The 11,238-nt window shown below is 36.7% G+C and overlaps 1 protein-coding gene across 1 annotated transcript; it reads right to left on the bottom strand.

The window, feature by feature from the left end:
• Positions 1 to 1,769: 1,769 nt before the first annotated feature.
• On the bottom strand, positions 1,770 to 5,847 carry LOC132301551 (uncharacterized). Its single transcript, XM_059798794.1, has 5 exons — positions 5,603 to 5,847; positions 3,079 to 3,192; positions 2,756 to 3,030; positions 2,410 to 2,614; positions 1,770 to 2,121 (listed from the first exon to the last, which is right to left on the bottom strand). The coding sequence occupies exons 1-5, from the start codon at positions 5,845 to 5,847 to the stop codon at positions 1,770 to 1,772; spliced, it is 1,191 nt and encodes a 396-aa protein (XP_059654777.1).
• Between the last annotated feature and the right edge of the window lie 5,391 nt (positions 5,848 to 11,238).

The following is an 11,238-nucleotide window of genomic DNA, read 5'->3' as shown; positions in this document are numbered from 1 at the left end:
GTGGCATTTCAAACCTTGTCTTCATGAGATTAGCAAACTCTGATGCTAATGAGGTGTCTAGGACACAAAACATGATTTCATCAACATATATTTACAAAATTAGAAACTGTTCTTAATGAATTTTGACATAGAGAGTGTTATCAACCTTGCCTCTGTGGAATCCTTGTTCAACTAAAAACTGATGTAGCTTTTCATACCAGGCTCTAGGGGCTTGTTTGAGACCATACAATGTCTTCGTCAGTTTGAACACATGAGAGGCATACTCTGAATCTTCAAAGCCTTCAGGTTGTTCCAAGTAAACTTCTTCATTTAAGTCTCCATTTACGAAGGCAAACTTAACATCCATTTGGTACACTTTAACTTACTTGTGATAGGTAAAAGACAAAAGCATTCATATGGATTCCATTCTAACAACTAGAGCAAAAGTTTCATCATAATCAATTCCAGCCCTTTGTGAATAACCTTTGCATACCAATCTTGCTTTATTTCTGATAACAAACCCCTTCTCATCCAACTTATTTCTGTAAATCCACTTTGAGCCAATTACATTCTTATATTCAGGTCTAGGTACAAGTGTCCAGGTATCATTCTTATGAATTTGATTAAGTTTTTCCTGCATAGCTGCTTTCCAATCCTCACTTTTCTGAGCTTCAAAATAGGACTTTGGTTCAATGGATGACAACATAGCAAAATGACTATATTCTTTACCATCTTTAGCTACTAGATCAGTTAGTTTCTTTTTATTCCTTGTTTAAAATCTAGTTTGAGGTGGACCAATAATGTTCTCAACTTGGACCTGTTTTTGCAGCACTGGATAGGTAATTTCTCTTGGACTTTTAAGTTCAGATACTGAAGTACTGGTTTCATTTGACCCAAGTGTGTTGTTTTCAAGAAGTGTTGACTGAGGATTCTCATCAAACTTCACATTGATTCTTTACTACCTTTGAAGATTTGAGATTATAGCATCTATAAGACTTGTTTTTGTAGAGTATCCCAAGAATATGCCTTCATCAGCCTTTAAATCAAACTTTCCCAAATTATCAATGTGATTCAGTATATAACACTTGCTGCCAAACACCATGAAGTAGTGAACTGTTGCAGGTCTTCCATATAATAATTCATAAGGTGTTTTGGGTGACTTTTGGTCTGAGAAGAACCCTATTGATTCTATGTACAGAGGTACCATAGCTTCAGCCCAAAATCCTTTTGCCAAACCCTTTTCAAGCAATATCGTTCTTCCCATTTCTTGGATTGCCCTTTCTCTTTTTCCATAACTCCATTTTGTTGAGGAGTAGCCACAGCTGAGAATTCTTTCTTAATCCCCTTGTTATCACAATAATGCTCAAATTCTTTCATAATGAATTATGAACCAAAATTAGACCTAAGTCTCTTCATAGTACAACTTGTTTCATTTTCAACAAGATTAACAAATTTAATGAAGTGTGTAATAGCCTCAGATTTTTCTTTCAAAAAGTAAACCCATACCATTATACTATAATCATCAATGAAAAGCATGAAATACTTACTTCCACCAACACTAGTGGTTCTGGTAAGGCCATAGAGATCTATATGTATCAAATCAAGAGCTCTTGAAGAGTTTGTTTCCTTGGAAGGGAATGAGACTTGGTTTGTTTGCCTTGTTGACAGGCTTTACAAAGATGGTCTTCTTTAAAATTGATGTCAGGCAATCCTTTCACAGCTTTCAACTTAAGAATTTTAGATAGATTCTTTGAATGAAGGTGTCCTAACCTTTTATGCTACAACTTAGCTTAATCACAGGTTGTCAGATTGCATTGAGTGGACTGAGTTTCTTCAGTGACAAGATACACATTTCCTGAAGATCTACAAGCTGTAAATAGGACCTGTTTGGACTTTAGATCAACCACATTGCACTTTTCCTTATTAAAGCAAATTCTTTTCCTACTGTCACAAACTTGGCTAACACTAAGGAGATTGTGTTTAAGTCCTTCAAAAAGTAGAACTTCTTGGATCTCAGGTAATTCTTCAAACTTGCTCATAATCTTTGCCTTTTTATTGTCTCCAAAGACAACATTTCCCCTATCAAATTGTTTAAGAGAGACAAATTTGGAACCATCACTTGTCATGTGTCTTGAATAGCCACTGTCAACATACCATTTATCCTGAGTGTTACAGGCTTTGAATGTTGTATACATAAGGAGACTCACAGAGTTCAGCTTCTTAGGAATCTACATCATCTTAGACTTCACAATTGACCCTTTGTCCTTGGTTCTCTGAGCTAGAGTTAAATCAGACTTCTTAACATATATCTTAGTAACCTTGAAGTTTTATATGGCTGTGGTAACAAAATCTCTTCTGTCAAAACTTAAGGTATTGTAAGTGTTGTCAAGTAAATCAAACTTGGACCTTAGGGGTTTTACAATAGGATACCTAGCATACACTTCACCAGTTGTGGCCTTAACAAGCACAGAGTGATTTTGTTTAAACTGTAAGGCTGTATCATACACATAGCCAATTCTAGTCTTTCCAATTTGCTTAGTAGATTGCTTCCAAATCTTAGCCATTTTTAAGGATCTCTCTTCAAGAATAAGAGGCAGTTCTTCTTTACACCTCTTAGTAGACCATTGAGTGTTACCTTAAGGCATTAACAGGTTCAGAAATATAAGAGAGATTGAACACAAGGTTGACAGCTTAAGCTTGAAGTGTTTGGTGAGGATTTGTTTTAACTTTACAAGATCTGCATTGAGTCTTTTGATCTGAGAATTCTGTTGATTACACTTCACAGCAAGTCTTTCACATTCTTCTAGGATTTCTTCTATCTCAGTGTCACTATCTTCTTCAACTTGGAATGAGTATATTGGTGTTTCAAGAATGGCCATAAAGAAACAATCATCTTCTTGTGGTTCTTCAGATTTTTCTTCTTCAGGAGCTATATCCCAATCAGTAATTAATGGCTTCCTTTCAAACCTTCCCTTGTTATTTGGCCCTTCAAACTTCCTTTGATATTGCCCCTTTGAACTAGGACAGTTTGACACCACATGACCAGGTTTACTACAACCATAACAGGTTAGATTTTACAGTTAAGATTTCTTCTTAAACCTGAATTTCTTGAATTTCTTAGCAAGAAAAAGCACTTCATCCTCTTCTAAATCATCTTCAGACTTTGTATCAACTTCCTCAACAACTTCCTTGGCTTTGAGAGTAGTTTCTCTTCTGTGTAAAGGTCACGCCCCTAGACCGTAGTCAGGATTGTGAACACAACACGTAAACAATTACAGTCTCACAATCACTAATATCCCTGTAACCTGTCTCAACCACACATCCACCTATCTATTTCCTTTTTATAAAACCAAGACTGAAAGTAAATAGGTAAGACGCACATATTACAACTTTAAAGTTTTAAAGTCTGAAATAACATTTATTACATGCCAGGAATACTCTAAAGAAATATAAAACAAAACATAGTCTATCATGCGGAACAAAACACAACAACACCAGCCCCGACTCTGTCTACAGCTGATGAGGAACACCCTCCACACCATCCATGCCATGACCTGAAAAGATGTGTATAAAATAGGAATGAGCAACCACAGCTCAGCGGGAGTTACTTAAAATGCACTCCTTAATACCTCCGTGAATCCAGACAAAGAACAGACAAAGGATAATGGGATCATACAAGCTCGGGAAAACAGAATATAATATGAGATAATAAAATAAAGTGTCATGCAATGCCAATGCCAATGCTAATGCCACTGACACTTCTCACTTCCCAAAAAATCCCATTTCCATTACAAAAAAATTTAATGTAATCCGCCCAGGGCTACTCCCCAGTACCACGAGAAGAGAGTTGGTCATCTATCTCTGATACAAGGCCACTCCTTGTGATTATTTGGGGCTCTAGTGACACAACTATGCGAAGAGCCACTCCCTACATCTCCTCTAGATTCCCATTAACTACACAGACAAGGCAACTCCTTATCTGGTTTTTAAATCATTGATTCAAATCCCTTTTCCAAATTTACAGATAAAAGGCACTTCCTTGTTATCCGATTTTCAAAACCATTTAATGAAACATTTTCACTTCCTTTTTCATTTCAACATCATCCCCATGCTCATGTGATGCATGTACATTTATAGAATATGATATACAAGTAATGAAGTAAGTAAGGAAATCTTGGTTCATATACAATATCATGGTATGCATTTTAATCCACACATGAGCACGTTAAATTAACAGTCTAACTAAGCACAATTATAGAACACAATAAAACATGCTTTCTATTTCACATTTGCCACCTAACAACTTCCATAGTGCTTAATAACATTTAGAAAACAAGTACCCAACTTCTGAAATATCATAACAACCAGTGTTCTAATTTTCAAGTAGCAGCCTATGTTTAAAAGGTCATAACTTTTTCTCCAGTTTGAATCTAAGCCTAAAATTGGTATCATTAGAAATCTTGTTTTGAGCTAATCAATTTAGACTCAAAACTTGCTCAATTTGGATTTCAAATGAGAAAGTTATGGCCAGTTGAAGTTCAGGTCGATGCTTAGGAAATTCTGCAGATTTAATGCGCGAACCTGACAACCTATGTTTACAGGGTCATAACTTTTTACATAGTTGGAATTTAAGGCTGAAATTGATATCATTGGAAAGCTTGTTTCGAGTTAATCAATTTAGACTCAAAAACCACTCAATTTGGACTTAAAATGAGAAAGATATGATCCTTTGAATTTCAGGTTGCTGTGATTCCAGAATTGTGAAAAAAACAAAGAGTAGCCTATGTTTTAAGCACAAAACACACATAGAATTGATTCCTTAAAGGTAAACGGTGTGAGAGTTAAGTAATCCTACCTCACAAAAGCTTGAAAACCCTTGCAAGAACAATTTAAAGCAACCCAAATGATGAATCAAAGCTATCCAAGATGAAAAGTGAAGAACAATCTCTTCTTTGTTTGCTACCAAAACCCACTTCTTTCAAGGCAGATTGTAAGACCCCAACAATGAAGAAAGTAACACAAAGTGGATACCAAAATGAAGCCCAAGACATCAACTACACTTTTCATTCAGAAACCCTTCTTAAAATCCTATCACTACAGCTCCAAATTTGCTTGCAAATGAAATGACTTTCAAGAGGAAAACAAAGGTACGAAAAATGTGTTCTACAGATTGTTTTAGTTTGTAAAAAAAACATTTTAATCACCTTACAATAGTCACCATACACACACCCAAAATACAGCCAAGTGTCCCTCCACATGTCAAGCATAAATCTAGCCAAAGCATGCCCCCATGAAATGACTAAAAGGCCCTTCACATATTTACAAATTTTCATCTAGGTCATTCTTACAACAAAAGACTAGAATACCCTCCAAGAAATACCAAATGCCAAATATGCCAATTGAAATAATAAAAGTCAACTTTGCCCTTTATAAAATAATCAAATACCATATATACCATTTGTAAAACAAAAAGTCCATAATGCCATTTAGGAAACAAACAAATAACATTAAATTAAATTAAACACATTTGCAACTTGAATCATAATTTCTAATAATAAAAATAAAATGCATGAATGCCACCATGTGTGGAAAATGATAAAAATGCAAAAATGCAAGTCCTCACAGTAAAGTTGGAGGACCAATCCTCATTTCATAGGCTGTTAAAGAGGCTTGAAGTTCATCAATCTTCATGTTTGTCAAATCCTTGTCTTCTAGAATAGTAACCCTAGGATTGGACCTGGAAGTAAGAGACCTGGGTATCTTCTTGCATACATCAGAGTCTTTAATATCTTCTCCAAGAGATTTTATGTTGTTGACAAGGTTATTGATTTTAAATATGTACTCAGCAATAGTTTCCTTTTCTTCCATTTTACAAATCTTATATTGGACTTTGAATAGCTAAATTTTGTTATCCCTTATGACATTATTACCCTCATGAGCTGCCTAAAGAGAATCCCACATTTCTTTGGCTGTCTTGTAATTTTTGACTCTAGTGAATTCTTATTGTTTCAAGCCATAGAAAAGAACATGTTTTGCCTTTCCATAATTGGCCACAACTATTTTGTCTTCAGCTGAGTGGTTATCTAGACTGAGAATCATAACACCATGTATAGTAGCATGCCACACATCATAAGACTAAGACATTAGAAAAGCTTCCATTCTAGTTTTCTAAGAATCATAGTTTAAACCTTTAAACCCTAGGGCTTTGGTGATAACCTGACCTTCATCCATTTCTAGGATCAACTGCAGGCCTGTTAGAACCTTATAATGCAGACCAAAGCTCTGATACCAATTGTTGGACCAAGAGAAGGGTGAATTGGTTAAAACCTTTCCTTTTAAGTCATCACAGAAAGCAAGTACATATATAGAAATGCAAACAAGGATTACAAGGAAACCCTCTCAACTAGAGAAAACCTTGGTTCTTAGCCTCAGCCAATATGCAATCTGCTACTAGCTGCATGTATCTTGTCAGCTGTCTCACTCTCTGCACACACCCAAACACAAGAATAGACACTAGTTTTCACAACCAATGCACACACTAGTACACCATAGTGCATGCAGGCACTCCCTTTATCCTAAGCAACCTTGCTTGGACCAAATAAGCTCTCATAGCTCACCATACACACCATTACAGATGTAAAACAATGTAATCAAGTCTTCTCTATCAGTGGAATAACATAAACAACTCAAAACTCCAAGTTACTCAAAACACTAATATGCTGCAGCTAGGGTTTGAGGGGTAAAATTGGAATTTCCCTTCGATATCAGTTCACCAGTAGCTTCCATAGTCTTATTCTGTAGTACTCATGTTCATATCTTTAAACAGTCAAGCATAGCATGAGTATATCAACAAATTCAGTTACAATGCTTGAACAAGCACAATACAGCACTGTTTTAGGGTTTTATAAGAGCAATATCACAATGTGCCAATATATTGTTCCATAACCAATTTCAACAGCTTCAAATCATCAAAATAAAATTGCTAGCAGGAAGATAATTCATGAAACTGATAGTCTTAACCATTTTATACTTAAATCACAGATACAACCAGAAAATAAGCTTAAATGATGATCTAGAGATTCAAATTCAGTTCCAGCAAGTTTTTATCCAAAACAAAATACTGAGCAAGTGTAAATAACTTGTTTATACCTGTGACAGCCCTCAAAAATGACTACAACAGCTTGAAACTCAAAACCACTACTCAATCTAGCCCTTGCACCAGTAAGTTTGACAGTAGCATCATCTCAGCAATTAGTAAACACCCCTAGAGTTGATTCAATGAGTTTTTCTTACATGGATCATCATCAAACAACAGAGAAAAACTTGCTTAACATAGTATACTCGAGGGTTCTCAACTGTAACTCTATTTCATTATCTATTCAAAAGGCTAAAGACCTTATCATAGCATATATATATCAGTATACACACTGCAACCCTTGTACAGCTACTAGAATACACCTGTCACCTTCTACCAATCATTGGGAGAGCATAATTTAGATATTTTTTAAGGCAATGAACCAATGAAGGCCTGCCACCTCAACTGTTTTGTCACTATTCTCACCAGCTTTAACAAGTTACAAGTTATATGCTGACATTTTAATTTTATCTAGACTTAGCCTCTAAGAAATGTAACACACTTGCATATGCAATCATTCTAGGACCACTGAAACGTGACACACTCTTGAACACAGCTAGAAAGGACCAAAATACCCCTTTAATAGTTTTAACCTTCTCAGCAAAATAGAACTCCTTCAGCTATATAATTCACAATATAGGCTCAACTAAAGCTGTTCAGTGTAATGCAGCTATCAAGTCACATGTATATACATAGAATACAACTGAGAAAAGACCATAATACCCCTGTGAACACCTGTAGCTAAATTTGAAGAGCCAAACCTTTACTGTCACAGTAATTTCAGTAACACAAGCAAGCAAATTGTAATACACTATCTCAGATCCGTGTATAACATGTGTATCCATAAGAAACTGACAATGCTACCCCTAAACCTTATTTCAAACCACAATGCAAGTAGAGATCATGCTTGAATCAACAGAAAACAAAGTTTTTGATATTAAATAGGCAAACTTCCTTAAGACAGCTAGGACCAACAACTTTAGCCTTTATTAGTGCAAGTTTTTGGCGTTTAGCTCATATTGTTATTTGCCACTTACTTGGTTAAGTGATTGGCAATCGGCTAGAATGCCACTTGCCACTCAAGCTTTCATTTATGCAAGTTTTTGGCGTTCGGCTAATAGTGCCATTTGCCACTTGACTTTTCACTTTTTATTTTGTGCAAGTTTTTGGCATTCGGCTAATAGTGCCATTTTCCACTTACTTGGTTAAGAGCTTGGTGCTCAGCTAAAATGCCACTTGCCACTTGATTTTTCATTTTGTGTAAGTTTTTCGCATTCGGCTAATAGTGCCATTTGCCACTTTCTTGGTTAAGTGCTTGGCACTCAGCTAAAATGCCACTTGCCACTTAACTTTTCGCTTTTTATTTTGTGCAAGTTTTTGGGGTTTGGCTAATAGTGCCATTTGCCACTTACTTAGTTAAGTGCTTGGCGCTCGATTAGAATGCCACTTGCCACTTGACTTTTCATTTTGTGCAAGTTTTTGAAATTCGGCTAATAATGCCATTTGCCACTTACTTGACTTTTTACTAAGTGCTTTCTGCTCAACCAATTTTGAAACAAGATGAACTCTTTTTATAAATCTTGATTGATCGATACATTCACATACGCACAATTCTAAATGAACATTGTTCAAAATGGAATTTAATCTTGTAATCTTATTCTATTGGTAGTACTTTTTTAGTGACATTGCGTTCCATGGATTATTGACCAATCTTCCAGCCATGGTCTCTAGATTGTATGTCCCCTTTCCTATAACCTCTATAACTCTGTATAGCCCTTCCCAGGGTAACATCATCTTTTTGACGATTCCTACCTTCTTTTTCAAAACTAAGTCACCGGGTGCAAAATCTTTATGCTTTACCTTTTTGTTGTGACTATTAATAAGTGTTTATTGATAAAAAAAAAAAAAAAAAAAAAAAACGAGCCTTATTACTGCTAGATCTCTTTTTTCTTCTAGTAAATCAAGGTTAAATTTCAGCATACTGTCGTTCTGCTCTTGATCCCATGCCAAACTTTGAACAGTTGGAACTAAATGCTCAACCAGTATTACTGCTTCAGTACTATATGCCATAGCGAATAGGCTCTCACCAGTTGGTCGTCTAGAGGTTGTTCTATAAGCCCACAAAACGTTCGAAAGCTCGTCCAACCATTTACCATTCTTGTCCTCAAGCTTCTTTTTGATACATGCAAAGATTGTTCTGTTTGTGATTTCTGCTTGACCGTTTGCTTGCGGATGGCTAACTGCTGCCAACTTTTGATTGATTCCATACTCTACTAGTATGTTCCTTACTTGCTTACTGTCTAGATTAGTTCCATTGTCCATAATGATCAATCTCAGCACACCAAAACAACAAATGATATTGCTCCAGATGAAGAGTCTTACTTGAGTTTGGGTTACACTAGGATACGGCTCGACTTCTACCCATTTGGTAAAATAATCTGTCGCAAGCAGAACGAATTTGTTCTGTAATCTAGCCTCTGGCAGAGGGCCAACCACATCCATCCCCCATTGCTCGAAAGGCTATGGTTTGACCATTACATGCAAATCTTCAGGTGGTTGGTGGATCAGTAGTCCAAACCTTTGGCACTTATCGCATCTTCTAGAGAATTCTTCTATATCCCGCGACATGTTCAGCCAAAAATATCCTTGTGTCATTGCTTTGTGCGCCAAAGATCTTCCTCCTAAGTGGTTGCCATATACACCCTTATGGATAGCTCGCAGAATATGCCTAGCCTCTGAGGGGGTAACATATTTCAAATATAGACCCGAGAAAGATCTCCTATACAATTTATTATGGATAATGGCATATTTTGCAGCATTTAATTTGATTTTCCTTACCTCATCTTTTTGTTCAGGCAACACACCATCTCATATGAAGCTTGGCTCATACGGTATGACATTTACTTGCCGAGGATCCGAGCCCAGTGGTTCCTCAAAGAAGGAGGGTTGACATAACACATCAACTAGAATCACCCTTACCAGTGACTCTCCAGAACTCAATGCACTACAGGCTAGCTGATCGGCATCCTTATTATATTCTCTTGGCAGTTGGGTGAACTTGATTTGATCAAAGTTTTTTGCTTCATGCATAACGGTAGAATGATATGCCTTCCATTGTCTCTTCTGACTCTTCGGTCAACTCAGGCTAGCCATGAATTGCATATATTATACGAACAGGTTGAGCGTTATGATAGTTTGACTTTTGATTTCTCTTCACTTACTTTGCCGGTTGGTTTTGCTCTACTGCTGGTCCTTGAATGAAAACAGTGAACTCTCCCTTTTTTATTAGCATCTCCACTTATCTTCTTAAATTCTTACATTCATTAGTCAGATGTCTAAAATCACTATAAAAAGCACAATGTTTGGATTGATCTCTTTGTTTAAGCGGTTGTTTGATCGGTAGAGGAGGGTGAAACTTGTCTTTATTTTCTTAGAATAACCTCGCCAGGCTGACTTTGAGTGGAGTGATCGATTCTTCCTCCCTAGGCCTCTTTTCTGATTTCTAGGGGATCGGACGCTATGGTGCAACTTGCTGTTGACTGATCTTTATTCTGGTCTTTTCTCCCACTGCGACCATTGATGTCTTCCTTGCGTTAGCAACTTTTTCTTCCTCTAAGCGCACAAAACCATTAGCTCTCTGGTTTATCTCATCCATGGTCTTCGGCGTATTCACCGCTAGAATTGTGTGGAATGGTGTTCCTCAATTTATGGCCAGTTTGAATGCTTGAACCACCGTGGATGGATGGCACTCTATTACAATGCTCTTTTCTAGGTTAAATCTAGTGAGAAAAGTTTGGAGACGTTAGCCTTCTAACTGTTTCATTGTAAACAGACTTGATATGTCCTTGGCCGGCCGCTTGTTTCCATAATATTGGCTTATGAATTTGTTGCACAGGTTCCGGAAGCTTTCCACCGATCCTCTTGCCAAGTTTTTAAACCAATTAAACACCGGTCCAGTAAGGCCGTGGGGAAAACTTTGCACATCAAGCATCATTTTCTGTATTCAGAGTTATCTTTATCTGAATGTGATAAACATGCTCGATCGGATCGCTCGTTCCATCGAATAAAGTAAAAACTAGCATGGAGAATTTTCTTGGATTTGAAGCATTCAAGATCTCATCTGT

This window comes from Cornus florida, unplaced genomic scaffold (assembly GCF_030987335.1).
Source record: "Cornus florida cultivar Cherokee Brave unplaced genomic scaffold, ASM3098733v1 CherokeeBrave_3.0.0_Hap2_Chr03, whole genome shotgun sequence".
In the NCBI taxonomy this organism is placed as follows: Eukaryota; Viridiplantae; Streptophyta; class Magnoliopsida; order Cornales; family Cornaceae; genus Cornus; species Cornus florida.
The sequence above is the reverse complement of the archived record's forward strand: the minus strand, read 5'-3'. Positions and strand labels throughout refer to the sequence as shown.